A 25439-nucleotide genomic window follows, 5' to 3' on the forward strand; every position below is an offset into this window, starting at 1 on the left:
CCCTTCCAGTTTTAACTGAACTGCAGGCAAATGTAAAACAGGGGCTATGTTTAGACCTAAGACTGTTCTCGCAAAGCCCAAATGCTAGGGCTGTACCCCCAGTTTTCAAGCAAGTAAGTTTTCATGATCAAATTCCAGGATGGCAGTCTAAGGCATTGAGGTCTGGTTAAAACAACATAAGTCTCAACACAATTTAGACAGGTATATATATTTTTAAGGTAATTTTTTTTAAATTTGCAGGGGGGAGGGCAGATCATAGGTGAGGAATACTTGAATTAAACTGCGGTATTGATACGATTGAACCAACTGTTTATTTACAATGATTCCTGAAAGTCAGCAGCCTGAACACACACCAATATAGCAGCAATTACCTGGTCTATCTAATGATGCCACATCTCCTCTCTTCAGCAGACAATGGATTGTTCAGAGGTCATCATTTAGTTTCTTGCACGAGGGAAGATAGTACGTGCAAACAATTCTTTGATTTAAAGAGATTAAATCATATCTACATAACAGCTGTAAGAACAGCATGAAGTTGTATTGCTTTTCATAATCAGAAGTACATTTATCTTGCTTGCAAGGAGGACAGAAAGCTTCTCTGATGTAAATGTGCCTTTAGAAAGTGAGAACTGAAAACATTAATATAAAAAAGTCAAATAACTATTTCATGAAACTATATATATAAAAATCGAGTTATCGCAACTAAAGCAGCAAATCAAAATCTGCTGAGGTTTTCTGGTATAACTAAAAAAAAGTTAGTCTGTGTCCGAGTTAAGTCGAATGCTACCATTGACACAACAAAACTAAAACCCACGAGAGGAAATTGGAAAGTGCACAATGAAATTAATAGTCTTGGATCAAGTATTTATGGAAAAATGGAAATGTTTTGTCCGGTGGACTTGATAAGTAAGAATTAAAAGGAGGTATTAAAGTTTGTCTGATCCAGATTTGGCTTGCCGTTCCACATAGAAGAGGATGTAGGCCTTGGCTTTTACCACAGTCTCCTCGTCGGTCAAGGTTACAGTACTGTCGTTGAAATGGAACCAACGGCCTTCGTGGGCTGCGTACGCGGTGTAGTGTCCAGAGCCAACGCTGCCAACGCGGGAGCGGGGAAAGAAAGGATAGTCAGGAGGAGACACCACCTCATCCTCTGATGCTTCTGCTGCTGGGGCTAAGAGCCTCCCACCAGCCAGAGGAACTGGCAGCTCTCCACAACAGCTGGGGAGATGCTTCCCTTCTTACTCTGTGGGGCTCAAAGTTCTCCAAAGTAAAGTTTTATGATAAGTAAAATAATTACTCACTGGGATGAGCTGAAAGGGGGAGTTTACAAGAACTTACGAGCCCCCCGCAGTTTTTGTGCAAGCAAAGTTTCTTACAACCTTGAACATCCACGTTTGCCTACGCGAACATCAAGTCTATATAATCTGTTACTATTCAAGCATTAGCTATAAAAATTCCACTACGCTCAACTTTCAGGAACCTTCCCCATTTAGGTCTAGAGAGACTCACATAGTCCAATATAATCAAAAGCGCTTGCAGCAAAACTGGTCCCAGAACACCAAGGAGAAAATTTCTCAAGTTCATCTTTAACAGTTTGAATCTAACATAGCAGAGCTCCAAACCCACTAATTTTCCTTACCCTGCCACCCCAGCATAAGGCCCACTTTAGCTTGCTTACAGGTTATAACACATGCTCAATATTAATCAATCTAATTCCATTCTTATCACACCCTGCTCTCCTTTACTGTCCATATAGTTCTCCTAGGACTTGGAAGCACCAGTCAGATGGACAGTCATGCTACAGAGGCTGCCTTTAGTAGTGAAAACTTTGTAAGAGTCCAGACTGTTCCTCTAGAGAAAGCAGAAGGAGGGGCTTCCTGGACAGAGCTTTCGGGTTAGTACCTTTGAATTAAATTCAGGTATCAGCAAGGTTTTGAATAATGGAGTTTAGTATCTTTAAGAAAACTCTTCCCAAAGCTCACACCCATAAAGCACTTCCTAAACAACAAGAACACATTTCTTACAGGATAAACAGTTCTCTTGTCTCTACTACTGTTACTCTCAGCAGATCTGCCCAGGGCTGGGAAAAGGAAAAACATCACTCAAACCAACCACACCAAGTAAGTTTACCACCCAGCCCCGGAGCACGCCTGCTGGCGTTCACTCCTATAGGAGAGAAGTCATACAGGATAATCACTTCCACTCTGGCGATCTTTAAGGCTACAGTTGTTCCAAAGTGAATAAAGAGGAAAAGGTATTTCTGCTTTGTGCTAAGAATTTCAAAATGAGGCATTAACTTCTGGAAGGCCCCTTGCTTCACACTGGTGGTTTAGTGCTTTCCACTCGTAAAGGAACTAGACTGTTTTCTTTCTGTCTCACACTTCTGGTCACCCCTCCCAGGACTGCCTGTGGGCATCCATGGGAATAGTTATATAGATCTCGCTGAAGTTAATTCACCTTAGGGCCATGTAAGTCTATAAATTACTTCCTTTTCCACCAGTAAAAATGCAGACCTTCACCAAGGACAGAAAAACCTTCACTAAGTCTGTGTGTACTTCAAGTGAGGAGAATGTCTCTGCCAAGAAGCAGGCTTACTCCATGTACTCACCCTGAACCATGATGCACCACAACAGCCACAAGGTCGTACAGGCAGCTTTCTGGACCACTGTTTTCAGGCTGCAGTTAAAAAGACGGAAAGCTCTTCAAATCTCACTAGCACCTACTATAATGTGTAATACAGACATGTCTCGTGGAACAACTTTCAACAGAAAGTATCGGTGAGTCTTCATACCTCTAACAAGTAGCATTTCATGTCTAGGCCTCGTAAGGGAAACTCAACATATGTATCAACCTTGTTTCTCAGATATGCTGTCCAGTGAAATCGTTTCAAGTGTAAGCATAGCACCTATAGGATCAAAGAAAAAAGGATGCATTAGAGGAAGAGGTTGAACTCAGTGCTCAACGTCTGCACTAACCTATGAGAGCGTTAGGCATCGGTGTACTAACAGCTGAGGTTTTATTTCCTTTGACATATTGTCACACAGTTACTTTTCATACTTATACAAACCTTTGGTAGTTTCTGAATCCAGAATTTTTTGGTGGACTTCTGTTTCTTTTTGCATTTGTGACACATATACAGCTCTGTCTCATCAAGTTCTTCCAGGTCTGTAAAACTGCGAAGACAATCTAAAAAAGAACAAGATTCACAAAACACCCACACGAAGAAACCTAATTCAAGATGACATCACATGATTTTTTGTAATACGAAATACAATTGCTGCAGTCATTCTAGTTATTATACACATCTGCGTAGCGATAAGCTGTGCAATCATGCTTTAATATATTAACACGTTGTAACATGCTGCAATCCCTGTCCTGAAAACACAGCTATAAGCAGTTCAAGAGAAAAAAAAGCATTCAAAAAATCTCCATCTTTCAAACAAGATTCCATCCGACATTCAGCACAATAAAGGACTTTCTAACAAAGAGTATTCACCCTTAAAGGAGATTTGGTTTTAGGTACAAACTGAACAGAAAATCATGGGGTTTTGATTAATATGCCACAATCTGTAGCACATATATTCACACATCTGTAGAAATTAGCATCCTTCAAACCAAGGTCAGTAACAGCACTTCTGCCCAGCTTTTCAGGATTGAATTTATGTTGTTTAAAAAGCACAACAGCCAAGAGTTCATCCTTATGATGATTGCAGGGGCACGTACTTCTGAGCACAGAGCCATAGCAAGTGCCAGTAGGCAACAAGGCAGCTGGGGGAAGACTGGAATACATTAGAAACACTCTTGGCCACCAAAGCCCCTTCTGCTGGAAGCCTCCTTGACGCTCAGCTGGCCTCCTGAAGCACTTCTGAGCCCCAGTTTATCATAGCAGTACACAGTGACTGGGGAAAAACCTGCACCCAAAATTGTCTCACCACCTTCTGCCACAGCATCTCATAAAATGAGGTGGCACCAAGTCCCCCCTCAGTGAAAGCCTGGCTCCTTGGAAACAGATGCTCTGAAGAGCACATGCTCTCAGTCCCGATTTCATCATGCAAGCACCCCTACCTCGTAGCGTGCACATTGGTCCGCCGTCTTGATTTTTAGTACGTTTATTTCTGAACTGACTTGGAATATCTAGCGAAAGGTCTAGAAAAAAGAGATTAGAAATCAGAGCCTAGTCTCTTCAGACTAAATTCTGGTTCAGTCACGTGACATCTAAATGTACCAAACTTCAGATCTGTTTTTCTGCTTGAAGTCGCCTGGTATTTTGAAAGCAAGAGGCACCTTACCTAGGAATGGATCAAACTTTCTAGATTCAGTCCCACATATTAGGCAGTTGACTTCATTTTGAAGAATGCCTCCAAAAATTGCTGTGACAACAGTAGATGCTCCATTTCTAGACAAACCACAGCAGGGAGAGGAAGTCAGTCAGAATGCCTGAGCTCCATTTTCAGTGCCTGTTCCACATTTACTGCTTACAACTCACCACTACTAGGCAGAGCCATTTTCTCCACGTGTATAAACACAGAGACCGAGTTCATCCACTCGGGATTTCACCCACCCCACAGCTGTACTGTGCAAGTATTTAGCTGCACTGATACTTCTGCTTTACCTTGTACCTAACAAAAGTGTGAACTGCTCATGCTCAAAAGCAGATGCTCAAAATTTCAGTGTTGGAGGTACCTGGGTCGACTGTATTTCTGCAGGGGAGAGTTGATGCTCACAGAGGGACACTAATTATGGATGTTTCTGAAACAAAGATGCTTCCCTCTTAGGTAGGCAAAGCATATTTTTGTTTTAATTCTACACCCTTTGTTACAAGTAATTTTGATTTCCTAAAGCATATTTCTGCACTTCACTGCAACAGATGGCTTAAGTGGCATTAACGAATGATTATTATGCATCATCACCATCATTCTCTGCTTTCATTACTCAATCTTTTTAGCAGATTGTGTCATGAACTGGCTTCTCATAGTCCAACTAAAACAAATAAATTTTCAGTTACATTATTATACATCTCCTAAACTTGCTAGTTTGCACTTGTAGCTCTGACAGAGGCCTGCAACAACCTGTGGTCCTTATCTGCATGCCATGTACACCTTTACAGTTAAACGCTGTAGTTGAGCCGAAGGACCTGGCTACCCAAATAAACCAGTGAGAGCATTCACAGTGGATTTATTTCTTTACAGTAGACATTTAAGCATACATGACCTTCATCTGTCCTCCACAGAAGGCAACTAACTCCACCCCACTATGCATTTGAACAGCTCTTCTCAAGACAGATTTACAGTAAGTACTTGAACAAAGTTTAAATTCTCCTTGGGTTGACTTTGACAAAACAATTGGTTTTGTTTTCAAATGCACATCAACTGTAAGACTATTTTAAGATTATTTTGTGGGATTTTTAAACACCAGCACAGCAACATCCATGTGGTGAAGAGCACAGTCTGAACTCTAGGCTTTTCTTAATGAAGCATCCATAAAATCCTGCATCTCTCAGACCTGCTTACTGTGTCCTGATGGGTGTAGGAAGGGGAAACTCACTCAGCTCTTAACATAGGGAACCCAAGGGTTCAGGGACCTAGCGTGCAGGCTGAACTGACTTAATGTTCCTTCCTGAAACGAAGTAAAATGCTTTCTCTCTATGACAGTTTCAATCTGAGAGAACACACACCTAGGACAGAAGAGAGAAACAACAGGATTTTGAGAAGTACAGAAAGAGGAGTGAAACACATGGATTACCTCTGTTTCAAGACACACAGTAACTTGAAAATCTGACTTCCCATTACTAATGAATTAAACTGTGTTTACAGCTTAGCCTGTGTGATCACTCGCACCCCTGACAAAAGCTGCTGTAAGACATTTCCTACAGGATGCTAATCCTTCAGACCTGCAGCTTTGTAACTGGGAACATGACAGAGGCACTAAAGAAAACTTCACAAGGAACCCCGAATTTGAAATTTCAGCTCCACCACACACAGACACACACAAAGGCATTACGGTTTGGAAGACAATCAGGAAAAACATAACACTTCTCACATGGAACACTTGTTGCTCGCAGCCAGGCTGGAGTTCTCTTGCAGAATTACTGAACGTGAGACGCCATTGAAGCCACCCTGGAGTTCCAGGTGTAGATGGTCCAAAAGGTAACGCATGAACTCGTGGGCATCCTGTTGCTGATATCCCCTTAAGAGAAAAGGAAACAAAAGCAACACAATCACCAAATGTACAGGTTGCTTTAGTGAGAACACCGGGGTCACCGGCAAGAACCTTTGCTGGTTTGACAATACTGACCAGACTTTATAGAGACAGACTTATTTTGTACCAAGGATAGTTCTCCAGGAAGCCTTTGGAAAGGTACAGCAACGTCTAAATGACACAGTTTTGGTCCTTGCAGCTCACTCACCCTCTGCATGCCTCTTTGTGAGGATGGAGAAGCATTTAAGAATAGACATTTTAGCTAGGAAGAGACCTCTTAGAAAACAACAGGGAGCAGCAGAGACGTAACATTTGCTCACACATTTGCTTTATGTAGCTGCCATATTAACTGGCCCCACCAAACTCAGCCGGTGCTAGTAACATCCGAGGTCTCATGTACACACTAGCTCTAAGTACACAGTGGGAACCTTCCCCTCATTCAAAGCATTTCTCCTTTTGTTATTGACTATATTTAATGAGTAACCTCTGCAGAATTGTTACTAATCACATTCAGACAGCACAGTATTCATCCCTACTTTCAAACTACTATAAAGTATGGTCAATAGATTGAAATCTCAAACCTGGCAAGACTTAAAGGAAAGACACCACAGAACGTATTGTTCACAAGGGATTGAGAGTCAGTATTGCAGGGTGGTTTTCACTCAGCCACTGATCCCATCCTCTTTGGCAGGTCCAGATGTTTGCTGGCCTGTTTGTTCCCTCCCCATCGAAGCCTGGAATTTTAATCTTTGGGTTTGTTTTGCACAGGCATCTTTCAACAACAACTGAAGTCTGAAATAATTAGGATGAGAGATTTCTTTCCTCTTCTAGGGTGAGATCTATAGCCATGCTCAGAACTACACACCTCCTCTGCATAACCCATACACCGTTTGTTGGGAGAAGGAGGTAATGGTGGGGGGTACCCAGGACGTCTCTTGGGCATTTGGATCAGGTGGGACAGGCCTCCAGACACACATGTCATGCTATCAGCAGCAATGCTGCTCAGAGTCACCATTATTACTTCACCACTAGCTAACCTAATAAAAAGGAACAGAGAATCTGTTAGGGTAAAATATGCCTTCAAAGTTATTTAAGCTAAATCATGCATCAAATTTACCAACCAACTGCTCTAAGATGTATACTGAGCTGAAGCAGGAAAGCACAGACAGTGAAACAGTGGAAGCTTCCACTGTTGGAATTATTATGTGAAGATGTGCAAGTCATTATAGGCCTTAGTTCCAAAAATGCCTACATAGTAGAGTTGGCTTTCCCCGCTTCCTCTTATCCATTCTTTGAAGCTGTTTCACCGTGCCTCCCCTGCCCCTTTCCCTCCTCACTACTCCATGTAAGTACTGGCAATAACTGTCACCTAGGAATGTCTGGGAAAGAACACCAGAGATGTTTTTAATGCTACTGCTCAGGGGAGGGAAAGTGTCCGTAACACTCATGACACAGTACTCAGAGTTGGAGAGAAATGAGAATAGATTTGGCGCAACAGAAGCATGCAACTTGAGGCTGACACGCGTAGTGAAGAACACACACAGTTATGTCCCGCAATAGTATTGCTAGGAGGTAATGAAATAAAGCCTTTTCCTCTTGTAAAATTACAGTAACATTTTCTTCCAAACTAGCAGCTCTAAAAGAACTCATTGAGTTTGTTTGATCTGACAGAACCCTGAAAAGTACCAGCAGCACTGATACTTTTACACAGAAACACTGTTGTGCTCCAACAGGCCAGAGTCCTGAACAGCCAAAGCCAGGAGTGGCTTAGTCTCCCAGTCACATAATAATTATATGGTATTATGAAACAAAGTAGTAAACCAGAACTCAACTTCAAAGCTGCATGTTAACTGTACACACTCATTTTGAAGTTGCTGAGGTAACACAGGATTATTGACTGAATATAAGACAGGTATCTTCTATTTAATAAACAATAATTACAACAGCTGAAGATGAAATTTATGGGAAGTCTTTGCTTCAGACACCTTCTCAACATTAAACTCCTCATAAAAGAGCTCTGAAGTACATGGCATACTTGCTCTGCAACAAATTTGATGAACTAACCTCTGGAATCATTCCATGTTGGCTGTGCTCCTGGTGCATGTGTTTGTACTTGCATACAAGTACGTTAATTGTAGATGAAAAATTCTTTGGATTTCTTAAAAAGCCTAAGTATAGATACAGGTCTTTAAAAGAACATGAAGATATGGACAATGCACTGTTTAAAATAAACTATGATCTTAAAAGCCCTTCAGCAAAAAGCATCGTTTCTCTGACAGTCAGCTTGTGTAATAAAACTCATCTCCATCCACCTGAAGCAACTCAATTCAAGCCCACCTCTGACATTCCTTTTCCTACTAGTAACAAGATAGGATATAAACAGGAACAGTTACTATGAAAATAGAGCACACTGTTTATACAGCAGTAAATCTGCAAAATACACATCTTGCAGCTCCACATGAGGCTACACAACAATCTTGGCATGCAGCAGATGACAGCAGCAGACTTTGGCCAACAGTCAAGAAGCAGGACTTCCACAGCAGCATTAGAGCTCAGAGGCACTCCAGTTGTGTTTATCGTAACTATACATCATACTCTCTGTTCCCTGTGTGCAATGGCAGAGGCCCATTTCTATAACCTGTAAGAAGAGCAGCCCTTTGCAACCCTCAGAGGCAAGCATGACCTGCCTCTAACAACTGAAATCTCTTTAAGCTAAAACAATTAAACATTTCCTCCCCCTGACCTATCACTTCAGGCTTCATAAGCACAAGCCAGTGTGGCTGGGTTTGTGTTTACACACCACACTGCTGGCTCTGGCTTGTCTTCACATGTATGTCCACCCACCTTCTCCCAGTCTCAAAGGAGGCACTCACGCTAGAACTATTACAGTGCCATCATTAGCTTTACAAGGCACTGAACAAATGCAAATTTTCTCCCTGGATCATGTGGGAGCAAGGATCTCCTGAACAGCAGAGTCTATTGTCCCTGTGATTAAATGAGTTCTCTTATCAATTAATCATGGACATGCTCCAAGATAACTGGGAATAAAAAGGGAAGGGGGAAAACCCCAACTTTTTACTTTAAAAGCTGTGACAGAACCCACAGTGCTGAAAATTTGCTTGAGGAACTTTAATGAACTGGTTTCTCACTTAGTCTAACAAGAATTAGAGTGAAGACTGTAATAGGGAGTCTGGTCAAGGACATTACGGATGATGTTCATTTGCCTATAATATTTTGGTTGCTGCTTGCAACTACTGGTATTAAACTTCCTTGATTCTCATTAGCCAAGTGGAACGTATTTGGCAGTGTGGAAGAGAAAATAAATAGGTTTGTGTTATTTGGGTTACTTAATGAGCACATGTTTTCACAGCATCTTTTCAGCACTGCTGGAGATGTAACAGATAACAGAACATCTTTACTACCTGAGAACATGGAGCAACTTACCTTCATCACAATATATCCTAACAGGTTTCAGTGCTCCTTTGAAAGAGGTTCAGGGGCCAGGACAGGGAGACCTTGGAGAGGAACGATACTTCGATTTACTTGGGTAACCGCCTTGTTCCCTTTCTATCGTCTTGCTTGTCATTAAGGGCACAAAACGTCTATTATTCACAAGATTTTTTTTCTTACAGCCCTTATTTCATGTCTAGCTGGTGACTACGGTATTTTGAGAGAATCAAGGAAGTTTCAGCCAGTACATTTATATTTAGGCCTGTAGGTGCTGTAACTTTTTAAATCTAACTACATGTCCTGGGCACGACACTACATCACTTTCTTATTGCAACCAAGCTTGCATTGTCAACACCATCCACTTGGCAAGTCATTATCTTGATTCCTCTGCCCTTTGAAGCAGTGGCTCAAAGGTACAACTACTATTATTTTAGTATTTGAGATGTTTTTCCTCTCCGACAATGTAGCATGTGATAGGCGGGCAGGGGGGGGAAAGCACAAAACTTGATCAAAATGAAGATCCTTTTCAAAGCATGTTTGTGGGCATATGGGAAAGCTGCAAAGCACATCCTGCAGACTCAGCACATTTTAGAGTAGTATACCAGCAATGCAAGGATGCAACCAAGAACATTGCTGCTCTTCATAAAACTTACCTAAAATTTGGCATGATTTTCCAAACAACGTAGAATAAAGACTCTGGACTAAATGCAGTTTGGCTTCCTTGCCATAAAGCACAGAGCGTCTTTCTGAATTCTTCCACCAATGAACTTGAAAGAAAGTAAAAGCTGGTGATTAGTATGAGTTTGTGTTATAACACTTACAGGTCTACTAGCTCAACACTACATTACTTCGGATAAGATTGTAATGATTGGGTAAATATCCTTTCAGGTACTTCAAAGATTTTATGTCCAAAAATCCTACCTGTAATGTTGAGGAGAGACACGGGTCAGGAAAATTACATTTCAGATCTTGACGACTCACCTGGAAATCTATCCACATTTTGCCATTTTACTGGAGACTCTGCTAACATTGTCCCTTTAACATGTGCTCAAACAAGCTACAACTGTGAATCACTTACACTGATTTTTATTTTTTCTGGTAATACGTTCACATGCAGAGACATCCCCATGACTACTTCAGCTGGAATTAAGTAACATCATGTCTGGAGCACATTTAACTAGCACTTCTTAACCGTACTTTAAATGCACTTGTATCTGCCCCTCGGCAGCAGCAGACTTCTATAAAAGCAAACTGCAAGTGATACAGGTTTCTTTGTTGGCACAATCAACTATTTTTCTATGACTCTGTTCCCCCATGAATCATTTTTCTATGACTCTGCAACACTGAAAGCCTACAGTGGCTCTGCTGCCCAAGCATTTGCTGTTTTCCATTCAAGTTCAGTGCTAAAAGGAACATGAAGCTTACACATTGTTATCCCCCTGGCTCCTGGTGTGGTAAGTTCGCCTGCCTGCAGTCTTCCCATTCCTCAGCTCCACAGCAGGCAACTCTTTGAAGTAACAGCAGAACTGTTGAATGTTACTACAGAAAAAGAAAAAATAAATTAAATCCTTTAAGGGCAGGGAATAAAGAGAACATTAAGGATTCTGGAGTCTGTTCTTTGAAATGCACAAACACAACTTCATACAGTGATAGAGACAATGCAATCAGTTCAAGATACAAGAAATACTGAAACAAATATTCAGCTTCTGTAACTATCATCATCATCCCAACTACCTGAAATAATTACGTTTTGGCTCTGCTTTGACTAAGACATACCACAACAGATTGAGGTATCAGAAGGCTTTTCCTAACAAAGCGGACTGCATCTGCTGAGTTAACTCTGTGTCTGCCTCCACCTATCACTTCTATTCTCTGCTACCAGTCCCCATAATAGACTTGCCCCATAAGAAGCAAGTGCCCGAACTCCTGAGAAGGAAAAGGAAATGGAGACCAACTAGTCTTGCTACAGTCTGATCAGTAGCTTCCCAGTGAAGCAGGCAAACTCAGAAATGCAAAAGGACAACTACAGAGCAGCAGCGGTCTTGGCAACAGCGAAATGAAGTCTCACATCTCAGCACTGCAGAAACTGTTCTCCTACACACTTCCATGAAGACCCCCATCCCTCAAAGCACTGTCTCTGCTTTCACAGTGTCCATAACCATCAACGTGTTTCATCAGCCTCAGGAATAAAAGGGCAGTCTGCTTTTCCACTGAGGATACGGCAGGCTTCCTCTGGAAGTCCCTCACGCTGCGAAACACAACTTTATGGTACCTGCACCCACCCGTTCCTGCAAATCCAGGTGTATACTTTCATACAGTGGTAACGTGCCTAATTCACTGGCCCAATGCTACAGCACACAAGCACTCTCACAGAGGTGTGGGGAAAGCTTTGGAGCTACCTGAGTGACTGAAGGATTGCATTCATGAAACATGTATTCCCCAGGTTCCGAAGGCCTGTGGCACAAAGGGCAGTGGTGCTTCCCTGGAAAGGAGAATGGTGAAGTTAAAGACAGACTTATCACTGCTCCCCCCACTTCCTCCCCACAAAGCTATTACTGTTACATCAGCACAGATTTCAACAGTAATAAACTACACTGTTTGAGAAGTGCAGTTTCAAAGCCAAAGCAACCACCTCACCAGCTCAAACTGCCTTGAAGCTCCATCTTGATGTGAAACCCGTTTCTTACTCACTCCTGTCAACACAAAACTATACTACATCTTTTCTTGTGCAAATAATTCTAGAATAGGACAACAGAGGCTTTTGTTCCAAGTATTTGTGTATGTTATACATTCACACTCCAGTAATGTTCAGTGAGAACTGGACAGCAATTTCCCAGGAGTGCCTTTGAAAAATGAAAATACCAGTCCTCATCTATCTAACCCCATGTACAATATGCACAGTGTGGCAGCCTGCAGGTTGCTTTTAAGTCACCAGCTGTCTTGGTTGGGTTTTGTGGTGGCCAGGAGGGTTTGTGAAAGACAGGCAACAGAAATTGTTTGGGAAAGAAACAGTCAAGTTAGACTGTGCAATGAAAAAAGCAATGTGATAAAGAGAAGCAAAATACACACCATTTACAGTCTAGAAGTTTCAACAGGTTAGAGCAATGCTATGCTCAGATGAGCTTCCTTTTTGCCAAATAATCTTCAAGGTGGGCTGGGAGAAGAGGGAAGAGAAATCTGGACAGTGTTGCACTTATGATTTCTAGAATCCACAACACTTGGACACATTCCCTTGTCTACAAAATTATCACATTGGAAGTTCAAAGTTTTGGACAAAGTTTTGTCTATAGAAGGATGCAGGGTGCCAACAATAAAAACATCCTCTGCTGCAATGGGTAATACTCAAGTATTAATAAAATTAAGAAAACAGCACAGACCAAGAGGAATAAAGTAACATTAAGTTCATGATTTCTAGTTTTGTCTTCTTCCTATGTAAACGTTGCCTAGAATTTTCCTCCTGGTTTTTACTGGCTTTGAGTTTTCTACACGATGCTGCTGTGTGTTGCTATAGCAAAAAATGCTCCACTATTTCTCCCAGGCTTCCTCAGTCACCCCAGGATTGGGGCAGTACAGGAAGCATACACAGCACAACCACAGGGCCCCAGATTGACTGTAGGAAGTGCATTCTTAAAGTAACTCATCACTCCCTCCCTCAACTTTGTAAACCAGCAACTGCTTTGCTCCCACCACACCCTCTTATTTCCATTTATACTCCTCTCAAGAACTCTTCTTTGTAATTAGGTACTTGTTTCTCATAGGTGAAGACAGCTATTACTTCAGCTTTACCCTTTGACTACGTTGCTGTCCTGCAGCCCCAGGGAGGCACAGCTCTGCTCTACCGCTCCTCCCAGCAGAGAAGGAAGTGAAAGGAAGCAGTTGCATACAGTATCTCCCCTCTCACTCTCCTACAATCTGGGAGAAATTATGAAGATTTGAAACTCCCTCATTCCAAACTGTGGAGAACACACATTTGGTTTGGGACACTCTTTGTCTGGAGAAACTATGCAGCCCCCTTCAGCTATCTAGCAAGGGTGGATCATTCTCTAGTGGGTGGTATTCTGCAGATCTGAAGTTAGAACAGGAAGACGAGAGAGAAAAGCTTTCAGAATAGCCCACGCTTCCTTTTGAAAGCAAGTTTTAAAAAGCTCTTGAAAAAAAACTTTTTTTTTCATTTTCCCCCAGCCACTGCTCTCCTGTCCCCTTAAAGACTGTGCACCTGCTTTTTTTCGTTAACAGTGCAGAAGGCAAAGGAAAAGCCCCTTGTCTGCTCAGAAAAGTCTTATGTCTAGCCCCTTCTGATTCCAATGATCCCAGCAAGTTCAAACTGCCCTGAAGCTCCAAATTGACATGAAACCCTCCTTAAGCACAGCAAAGTTCAACGTACAGGTCAACATAAATGCAGCAAAATACCAAACATCCTATTGTGAGAAGGGGTTCTTCTAGGTGCATGGTCAGGAGATGAGACAGATGAAGTGCACAAGCACAATTCACATAACTGATCATGCTGATTTCAAGTCCAGGCCAACTCTAAGCCTCAATAGGTGTAAAAAAAACAACCCCCGTACACTCACTGTAACCAATCTGTCATACTTACATTTACTTTTAATAATTTGCTGTTCAGAGATGAGTTTTCCAAGAGTTTTCTTTTCCTATGTCTGTCTGATGTAAAGGCTGAACTGTTGGAAAGTAATTAAAAGAGGTTACTTACTATAAAAACAAAATACTGTGTGAAATAGACAACAGATAATCATCCTAACACTTCACACAGGGATTACATCTGCCATTAGTTGTCATTAAGACAGCAAAGAGCTTCCTGACTGCAACATGTTTTTCATAGTTGTAAAATAGACTGCATCTCCCTGGGAGTACAGACGCACATCCTGTTTTCAACACCAATGTCCAAGTTAATTGCCTTAAGTTATGCATGTTACAGTAAGAACCCTCAAAAGTAGCCTTAATGGCATGCTATTTTTCCTCTAAAATATGAATGCTTTTCCTCAATCAAAGGAATACTTAATAAAGAATTTTCCAGAATATACTTTTATGAGAAGAATCACAACTTCAAAAGATCAGGACAAAGCTACCAAAAATCAGGTATCTCTCAAGTGCTAGCGCTTAGGTGTTATAGCTGACTTCTTTTACTTCAATAAAAACACGTGATGTTTGTGTAACATTAATACAAACTTACAATTAGCAATTGTTTTCCACATCACTGGAAATTACTGCCCCCTCAATTCTACCACTTTGTGGCTGCTCTCTAATCTAATAGCAAAATCCTAACTTCTTCCAGATTTCAGTTTTGGGGTTTGTTTTCTTTTTTTAATTAAAAAGCCCTCCAAACATTCAAAAACTGCATCATGTACCTCCCAAAGAGTTTCATTTCCAAAATACTCCTGAGCACTTCTCATTACACTTAAACATCTTTATACCTCCTTACATTCCCGAGAGGCCCAATAAAAACAGAATGGAAAACAATGAAAATGTTAGTATTACCTACAGAGTAAGTGACATGCTTACCACAGGAAGGATCCAGAGATTTCCCAAAAATCACAGGAATTTCTTCGCAGGAGTCCTGTTTGAACTCTGGGGCAGTCAAACCTATTTGCAAGCACTGCATGCAGATGTACTTCTACTTAGTTTTACGTAAGATTTCAAACCAAACTGTGAAAAGACTATTTGCTAAACTGGCCACAGCATCTGCCCCACAAAGACTGTAGTATCTGCTTTGCAGTGGAACAGTGCCAGATAAAGGCAGAAGAAAAACACGTCTCTTCTGTACAATTACAAGTTCATAAGCCTTCTTCACTTTTTGGTTTGGAAACAAAATTACACAATTAAGAGGAAGACTGCTTTTACCTGCATTTTTGCTTCAATTTCTCTCCTCCAAACACTTAATTCTTTTTTTGAAAAAACTGAGTCTGTTCTGGATATTCTCTCCCTTTTATATGGAGAAACTCAGTAATTATTGGCTAGTTAGCAAGAAATCTAAATTCCTGTATCACCTTACACAGCTTCTGTAAGATTTACTGTATGAAAAAAAGAAGCAACAAGATCAAATCCATTTGTTCTGCACCTCTGCTTCTCCAGGATTAAAAGGATATTTAAACATACATACACACATAGAAAGACCAGAATATCTATATTAAATATGCACATACACATAAACCAGAAATACCACTTAAATGATGCAGTATTACAAGGCCACCCTTGCAGTCTGGATGTAAACAAACCACTTACTTTTCCAAGTTCTGTAGGTGCTCTCTGACCTTCTGTACGAGGCCCAGCTTGGTATCATTGACTACAAAATCATCACAGCGATAACTGCAATAAAAACATGTATCAGAACATGCAAAGGGTTTCAGTGAAGTACTCCAGAACAGCCATGCAAGCCTATGGGCAGGAAGCATTGAAGTGATTCAGGGGAAGATTACGACAGGAACAGGGGAGCACAGCACCTATGTACTCAGCTTAGTTCCCGCTGAGAAGTACTCTGTAGCAAGGGAAGGTACAGGCACCATCTTAGGACATGTGTTTTTCTTCTAGCTCAGTGTTTTTATCAGAAATCAGAAGCAGGATGCACTGCTTGTCACGATGCAGAACTGCAGATTAGCAAGAATGCGAACACGGGGTGTAACTAAAAGCAGCATTGGTATCCAATCTATGCAAGATTTATCAGAAAAGATCAACTGACAGCAGGTAAACAGAATACAAAGGTTTTATTAATGTAGAGCATAAATAAATTTATTATAATACCATAAAGCTATCATTAAAGCTTAAGGTGCTGAACAGATACATACATAATGCAAGTTTCTGCTACAGAAACAAGACCAGGGAAGACAAACTAAGAGATTAGGTGGTTTCTCCAAAGTGACACCAGTCTCGCAACTCGCACCTCGTGCTTTAACCACAAATACCACTCAATCTCTCATGCAGTCTCTATATATACACAAACTCTTCTAAAACCTAAGGTAGTACTTTGAGCATTTTCAGGGTAAGTGCAAAAGGAAGTAACTGAGCTGAAAAACAGAGAAATGCTGATTCCCCCGAAGCCCGAAAGCAAACGCAAAGCCAAAACCAAATGGCCTCTCAGCAAAAGCAAGGGTTACAAAAAAGCCTACAATGCAACAACATTCTACAAACATCTTGCATTTCCTAAGAAACAAAGATGTTCATTATAATTTAATATTCAAACTGTGGGCTTGTAAGGCCTCATACACTGCACCAAGGCAGACACTGCTAAAGGGGGAAGTAGGGTCTTCCAGGAAATGCTAAAAACCCCCACACCTTATTTCACTGTTTTCCAGAGTACATGTAAATCCATGGTGCATGCATCAATTTGTGGACAGTAGTAAAGGAAACTGTCAGAAGGAAACCACTGTTGCAAGGTGGCATTAACTTCTGCTGCCCTGCCATATTCCAAATCCCTTGCATTACTTGTCTGATCATCAAACTGCAGCTTCAAATTGTGGCAGGCAACTCAACACTGTCCGTGAAGAAAACTAACTTGCTCTGGATATATTTAAATATAACAGAACTGCAGCTATTTCTCTCCCTTTCCTTTGGCACAGGACTGGTTCAAATGTGGAATACATCCTCATCGTCTCAGTTACTCCTCTGCCGGAGCAGGTCCGTGCTTTGGAAGTTAATGAAGCTGTCGACTTCAGGCACGACTGGTATTTACAACATGCTTTGTTGCATTAATCTGTGATGCAGTTTAAAGGCAACAGTAACGCTGGTGTTAATTTAAACACTGAATTCTTGGGAAAAGGCCCTTGCCACCAAAAGGAGTCTGTCAGACCAGTCTGTCCAGGATTGCTGTTGATTTTTACCTCCAAGAGGAGAAATTAATACACCTCTCAAGATTTCCAAACACTTCCACAAGATTTTGAAATTATTAAAATAGCTATTGCCAGAAAGAGATTTTATTATTTTATTAAGGATTGCCACAGACCTAGTTGGTTTGGGAGAAAGAACGAGTCTGTAAATGTACTTATTTTTCAGCCATGTTTTAAGCAGTCCTGTTCAGCTTTAACAGCCACCTACAATTACCTAATGAAGTGTTCCTGCTTTTGCCACAGGACACCACACCTCAAGGACTATCGTCAGAGCAAACTATCCAGGCCAGCTCTGCTGAGAGGCAGATACGGTGCATGCACATACAGTACAGTCCAACCCCTCTTTTACACCAAGCCTGTCCACACGCCCAGGTATACCAGCACAATTACATTTATAAATGTTTATGAATAGGGAATGAAAGCAGATGCAAGGTCACTGAAAGCCTCTAAGCCAACTTATTCCTGAAAGATTATTTAATAGTTGCTCCCATGCCCTAAAGACCGTGTTAACCTTGGTTTTAGTCTGATCTCACATACCAGTTTCACATGTACATAAAATTGCAAGTTACCATTTTCCCCAAGACGGAGGAATAAAACCAAATACACCATTAAATGTCAGGGTCCTTGTAACAGCAGAAAAGTAAATTTAAGACTCATTTAAAACAAGACAATATTTTTTCTTTTTAATGGGCAGGGTTTTTAAACCACCTCCCTTGCAACACTGAGGAGTCAGCACCACCACTAGAAATAACAGCACTACTACCAATCTGGTTTGGATAACAGCAGTAAACAGCACAGGAAGTAGTTTATGCTTCGATAGCTTAAAATTTGCTCAGCCCACACCCCTTAAAGGTAAACTGCTGAGACATTACCTCCTGTATGTGAAGCTGACATTCAAAATAGATGGTTTTTGTGATCCTCAGGATTATCACAAATTAACAATACACCTTTTTGCATACAGCAGTTCTACAATATGCTTTTAACAGCAACTGTACAGAATAAATCCTGTATTCCAGGAAGGGTCCCTTGTATGGGTTAGCACAGTATTTTCTCTATACACTTTCTATTTTTAACACCTCTGCTACCTCCAAGGCCTAGTCTTATCTGGCCTCCTTTGCAGCTAAACTGGCAGCAAGCCAGTGAATGTATGCACTGCTCTGGGGAACACTTCCGCTTAGTGCTGGCTGTTTCAGTAGGTTACAGAACTCCATGCTATGTTTAAAAGTCCTCATTGGATTTGAAGAATTACAGGACAGGAAAAAATAAGAAAATCCAAGTTTCCTTAGTTGTGCTAACACTATACATGAGTGAACTAACTCAAGTTTATTGTCTTGATAAAAGGCTTTTTATGTTCTTTAATTTCCACTGACTGTAGAATGCAAATAATGGTCCTAAGCAATTTCATTTTCAGATGCTCATGCAGTAGCACAGTAAGTCTGTTTTCTACATAGAACCACCATCACAAACAGACAGACTAATAATGAAAGTTTTAAGTCCTTGACACTTAGTTATTTTTACATCAGCTTGTGGGGGGACATAGGACATGAACAGACAAACACAGGGACACACACACATGAGCACAACCACGTCCCTTTAAGAGATAACAAGGGGGTTAATGGGTCAGAAATCTGACCTGCAAGTTGGGTCTGGGATTAAATGAACACAGGAAACCTATTATGCAAATACATAAACAAGGCACCCTTTCTTCTTCTGTGCTAACCAGTTGTGTGTGCACCAGCACAGAGAAAACAAATTCACAAGAGTCCTCTTTCAGCAAAGGTATTTCTAAAAGCAGGTTTCCTCCTGCACATAGGAAAACCACCACCAACACAGCAGGAGAAAGCACTGTAGGACAATTTGAAGATAAAACAGATCTGTACTTCCTGTGAACTCTTTAGAACTAACTGAAAGACTGATTACCTCCAAAAAGCAGCATTGGAGAATCTCTTTCTCAGTGCTTAGGGTCTCAAACATAATTCAAGCTGAAAATTTAGTACTGCATCTACCGTCTCAAAAGTAACCAAAGAATCAAGAAGAGAGTTGTACTTTCAGAATAAATCAAAGACTAATGTTCTCCCAACTTTTCCACTCTGAAGACTGAACAGGCAAATAGGAGCACACAGAAGACAGACCAAAACCCTCCCTAGTTTCCCAATACACAATGATAAGCATGACTATTTTTCAAAACATTACCAAATTCATAAATACAATAAAAGCCTTATCTCAGATTAAAAAAAATAAAAATTAACCACCTCCCACCAGAACAGCAACATTTTTCTTTCAAAGCTATGTTGAAAAGTTGTCATCAAGGAAAACATGCACACCTAGCCTTCCAGGCTGAAATACAGTTACAGCAGATGGCTTTATCTGGCTTCGGTTTACAGCAAGGTTCAATAAGCCTCAGTAGCTTCAACAGTCACATAGTATTTTTTCCCCTTGGACTGACAAGAACAGCTAAGGCAAACCCTGGGCTGTGCTATCATGACTGCATGAAAGTTTATGACATGGCCAAAGAAAAATCAAAGGATTAAATGCCTTCTGCTTAGAAAAGAGCCCAAAGGGCCTCTTTGCTGCTACTATCATGCAAGCTAAGGAACACGGACAATTAACAAGAGCATTCTACTCAACTCTGTGCAGTAAACAAAATTGCAAATCAAAACATAAAAGCCAGCACTGCATCAAAATACCTCCCTTGGTTTTTTTTTCAGTAGAAGTAAAATGCAATTAAGTCTTAGGATGGTATTTACTTGATGTCCAAATTATTGAGGTTGTCCACAATGCAAGCATAAAATACTGATCTTTCAAAAGTTCACTCAAAAGAAACACTGCATAAACATACCATATACTGGATTCCTATAGAAAATGAAGCAGCTAACAAGTAAGGTCTCAAAATTCAATCTCCACAGTAGCAAGTCGCTACTTGAATTCACCCAACTATTTGCTTTAACTGGCAAGCACTATTTGACAGCAGCCCACAGAGTCCTGTCTGAAATAAAGGGGCAGAAGTTGGTCTGAATGCTTTCTGCTTCATCTTCACACATCCAAGCTCATTTTCACTGAACAAACCGGGTGCAGTAACAAATCCAAGTAGCTTTGTCTGATCACCAGCTGGGGAAAACAATTAAAAATAATAATCATTTAAAAAAAAAAAAAAAAGCCTAATTGAAAGCAAACATACACTGCTTTTGAAACCTGTTCAGCTTCACATTAGCACAGGAGAGTTATAATTTGCTAGTGAATTATACACAACAGGAACTCCCCAAGGCAAAGCTCTCTACAATTCCAGTTCATCCAGAGATGACTCAGCCTTCTACTTCGATTACAGCAGAAAAGACATCACATGCTAAACTGCTTCTCATCTGCCCTACCAAAGATACGCTGTGAAACACCAGTGGGCTTCCTAAACGTGTGCCTACCTCTCCTCACAAGCATAGTTTCTTTCAGTAACAGATCCCATAGTCCTCAGTTTGGCTGTCATTTTGCAATGCCCACATCATGTTTGAGATAAGGCTGGCTGGGTACTCCAACCTGCTAGCGTAACTCACCAAGCTTCAGCAAGTTGGGCATACTATCTGTCATAGTAAATGGAGATGCAATCAAGACTTCAAATACCCGGCTAAAACTCCTTCACACATTATTACCTCCAGAGTGACTAGAAGATTGGTCATACTTCAAACAAAACAAAAAGCCACAGCACAGAACTCAACTGTTAACAGCATTAAGAGTGGAATTAGCTTCCCACAGCTGTTCTAATGCTGGTAACGTGTGCATATGTATCACTTGGAAAAATCTTATGTTTTCACACAGAAGCAGATAAAAAATGCTGGTCATCTAAACAAAATGTAAATAGAAGCAAAATCCCCATACATCACAGAACTACTGAAAGCTTTCTCCTGTGCTCAACATCCGTGCAGCTGCACGCACCATCTGAGTAATTCTTTTGAGTTGCTTCAAACAAAATGTCTTCAAGTGAGACCATGTAACTGTGATTTCACTTGCAGGGGCTAAAAATACATTAAAGAAATATTCCTCATAAAACTAGATTCCCAGTAAGCAGATGTTTCCCCTGATGAAATACACAAAAGATACCCATCAGTGGAGCTATATACTCAGTAATTTTACAAACCATAACACGCTTTTCCCAAGATTTGCCCTGTTCACTCTGCACTGCTGCACCACACAAGTAACGACATACATTGGAAACCATGAAGCTAACAGGAAATGGGGAAGCAGCTGTCAACAGTTTTGCTATGGGATGAAGAGGATGGAAGATGCTGAATGCATAAAAGCATTGCTTTCAATACACTTCCAGTCTTTGCTCTCCAAGGAACAAGGAAGAAAAAGAACCCAATATTACCAGCATAACTCTTAAACCTCCCTAAACAGCGCTCATACCCCAGTGTAAGAAGCTCGTAGAATGAATCACTTCCGTGATTCTGCTACTTAATCTTGCCAGAGACTTGATGCTGCTTCCCAACAGGATCCATCACTTTCTTAAACTCACACAGGTTGCATTAAATTTCCTTTCTTCTGAAGTGAGAAAAAAATAATACTGGAAAAAAAAAACCCCAAACGGAACACACACATACACACCTCAAGGTCACATCTCTTGGGCAGGAACTACAGAGTATTACTTTACTTTCTGATACTCTGACAAATAAAGGATATGTAAAAGGCGCACCCATTTGATGGAAGGAGTTAACTATAACGAAGCAGCAGCTTTTGCAATTAAATACGCCCCAAAGCAAACAGAAGCAACTCCAAACCACATAAATAGCATTTATTTCAAAAACCTTCTGCTAAACCATTTGAAATGCAGGGGTTTAGCTGCAACCAGTGCTACGATACACTTGCAAAAAAGCAGAGGGTTGTTTCATAACTGTTTTTAAACAGCCAGGTCTGGAAATCAAGAAATTAAGTGCTCAAAAATGTGTGTAATGCAATATACTTCACAGGAGTCTCAAGTTTTCACCTTCAGCATGTAAAATGTTGTCAAATCACAGTGCTTAAACCCTTACCAGTATGTACTGTAACTACTGCAATCCATACACACAGTATGCTGAACTTTCTCTTGTTTTTCTGTTTTCTTATGATGGGTCATAGGAATTTGTGCATCTTCATAATGCTTTTTTGCATGGCCATTCACGTATCTAAAATAAATGAAAAACAAACAAAAGTCTCGTACTTTTAAACAGTTACTTAACCAACATTCATAGAAAATAATGAGAGAAAAAAGGCAGCCTAATAAGCATCCAATATTTACACAGGCATTAAAATAGGCAATTCACCTGTGTGAAAACCCTGGTTACGTTTTCTACCTTTTTACCTCTTTACTCTCCCATGATGTCCAAATTAATCTTTCCAGCTCCTTCGCAGCAACTACAACCTGGCATCCTTGTACAAACCCCGGGATCTGGGCCCTTAACAAACTGATGCAACTTCACAACTGAGAAAATCATCAGCTCCCTTTTTACATAGCTTTAATGTGGTTAGTTCTCCATCTTGCTTTCCCCATCTACCTTCCTTACAGTTCTGTTTTATTCTCCACACAGCACTCATCATGCTTGTGATCCCTTTAACAGTCTGCTGACCCCCATATGAAAGCACAACTATTTTAAGCTTTCCCATTCTATAGCACAATTTAATATTAGACCATTCTACATTTTATAAAGATCAAGAATTTGGAAGGCTCTAGAGCTTGGGATCACATAACTGAAAAAGAAACCTAAAAACCTACAGCTCTTTTGCTGACAGAGTGAGCACTGTCATGCTCAAAATTTGAGATCTAGAAAATTAAGCATCTTTAATAAAAAAAGTGCAATTACAGGTGTAATAAACCCAAGAATCAGCTGAAAATCACAGACACTCAGGAGTGCGTGGCCACACCTTGGGCAATTCCCTTCTCCCCCATTTCTTTCTTGTTGAACTCAGCAACACTAATGGACAGGAACTCTGTACGTGCTCCACACGAAAGTCTTCATGTTCTATGCTTGCTCTCACATGCAGACGTAAGCAGCTCTGCTAACACAGCTGTGCTGGTTAAGGCACTGCAGCCACAGGGCTACCAACACTGCTGTGCTGGCAGAATCCCACGGCAGCTATGTCACAGCGCAAATGAGACCCTTGTGCTGCAGGAGTTGGTTTTCTGCCTACCAGTGCAAACGCCAGGTTTAGAAAGCCGTGCTCCCACCAGAAATGCTCTGCTGCTTTTTCACAAAACAACATGTGCCAGCTCTGGGTTTGTGGGTTTCCAAGAATTCTTACTGGTTTCATCTGATTACAACAGAAGCATCTTTCACAGAGTGGAGCTATACAACAACCCACTGCAGCAGCAGCTCTCCAGGTGCTTTTTGAGCTGAGCAACCACGTTCACCATCCACTTTTCTTTTGGGAAAAAAACCATGTTGAGTGTCACCTCTGGACTCTCATAAGGTAGCAAAGAAGCATGATTAGTATAAATATAATGTGACACGAGATCACAAAAGGTTTATTTCAGGGAAGTATAGGGCATTCAGGAAATTTCCAAAGGAAGTCCCTCGGAGTCAAGCAACAGAAGAAAAAAGATAAAGGTCTGATTAAAAGATTTGCCCACTAACACCTCATACCCACCTTCCACAATGGACACTGGAGCACGTCAGACAGACCCACGGGCTTTTATTTGACCGGCACACTAGAAAAGATTAAAAAAAAAAAAAAGAAAAAAGAAAAACAGTGTCAAATGAGTTGGCTCCAGTATTACAGTTGTGTAACACATGCCGAGTGCTATCAATAGCTCTGCTGACTCCACCTTAGCAGCACAGTTATATAAAATAGTCAGTCATGTTCATTAACCTCTATTAGGGACTAAACCAACAGACTGAAGAGCTATTGACAGGAAAGCACATGAGCCTTCTCCTGGCTTGAGTTTTAGTTGCAGGTGACACGTTTACCTGTTAGTTTCCATGAAAAAAATATCTTTGTGTTTGTACCGCATCCACACGAGCTCTGCTTGATTTTGAAACACAACACAGAAATTCCACATTCCACAGAAATACCATTTGAAGCAATTACTTGAAACTCTTTACCAAAGACTCCAGAATTGTTTTCTTCAACTGCTGCAATTATTACGTGACTTGAGAAACACATTTTCTCACATGGCTCAGTTTTCTGGGTTTGGTTTTCCAAAACCAACTGTTCCTATTTCTAAAGTTGAGGGGTTCCCCCAGCTGTGACTGTAATCTGGCAATAGATAGGAGGGCAGTTAGGCAGAACTGTTTTGGCTTCCATTTCAAGTTAGAAAAATCAAAGAAGTTTGTCGAATTTGACCAAAATGTTATTGAGAAAACCAACATTTGGCACTGGCAAACAGAAGAGCAAGGGAAGACCTTAAACAGCCCACGTTTCACTGATGGTGGCTGTAGGGACTACCCATCTACCCTGATACAATTTTATTTTCCTGCATTACAAAAAAACTTAGCAGAAGGGAACAGAAACCGAAATCATCCATGCACTTAAACACAGATTAAGTGCTACATGAACAAACCACTACTTCACATTTCTCTTGCCAGGAACACAAAATAGTCTTTCTAGCATTAAAATCCCAGGAGATAACTCCCACTTTGAAGTAACATTTTTGCTTTCACTATGTTATCATCGGTGGGCAGAACTGGTTCACAAGCAGAGGTCAAAGCGCTGCAATGCAGACTATTATTCTTACTTTCCACACCTACCAAACTATTACAATTTCACATTCAGACATTTTAAATACCTGCACTGCTTGCTTGTCAAGCGTGGAATGATACGCAAGTAGTGCTCATTCTGCAGAGTTCTGTACAAAGCAGCAAACAAGTCCACCAGCTCTGCACGATGCCAAAAAAAATAGCATCCACTAAACTTTTCCATCTTTCCTACCAGGGAACAGGAAAAGATGGCTCATTTGTTTGCTTTAACTTTTAGGAAGAACTTTGCTCCAATTGC

At 40.8% G+C, this 25439-nt stretch overlaps 1 protein-coding gene across 1 annotated transcript in view; it reads right to left on the minus strand.

Annotated features, from left to right (window-relative positions):
- Positions 1-402: 402 nt before the first annotated feature.
- Positions 403-25439, minus strand: part of USP3 (ubiquitin specific peptidase 3) — a 29610-nt gene continuing 4573 nt past the window's right edge. The window contains exons 3-16 of the mRNA XM_010018739.1: positions 24093-24153; positions 22502-22633; positions 15886-15969; positions 14243-14324; positions 12048-12130; positions 11074-11187; positions 10302-10415; positions 6040-6186; positions 4290-4396; positions 4066-4146; positions 3068-3186; positions 2792-2905; positions 2609-2676; positions 403-1092 (exon numbers count right to left, since the gene is read on the minus strand). Coding sequence (XP_010017041.1) covers positions 927-1092; positions 2609-2676; positions 2792-2905; positions 3068-3186; positions 4066-4146; positions 4290-4396; positions 6040-6186; positions 10302-10415; positions 11074-11187; positions 12048-12130; positions 14243-14324; positions 15886-15969; positions 22502-22633; positions 24093-24153 — 1472 coding nt within the window. The 3' untranslated portion in view covers positions 403-926. The remainder of the gene's footprint in view (positions 1093-2608; positions 2677-2791; positions 2906-3067; positions 3187-4065; positions 4147-4289; positions 4397-6039; positions 6187-10301; positions 10416-11073; positions 11188-12047; positions 12131-14242; positions 14325-15885; positions 15970-22501; positions 22634-24092; positions 24154-25439) is intronic.

Source organism: Nestor notabilis, unplaced genomic scaffold (genome assembly GCF_000696875.1).
Source record: "Nestor notabilis isolate BGI_N333 unplaced genomic scaffold, ASM69687v1 scaffold4140, whole genome shotgun sequence".
Lineage (NCBI taxonomy): Eukaryota > Metazoa > Chordata > Aves > Psittaciformes > Psittacidae > Nestor > Nestor notabilis.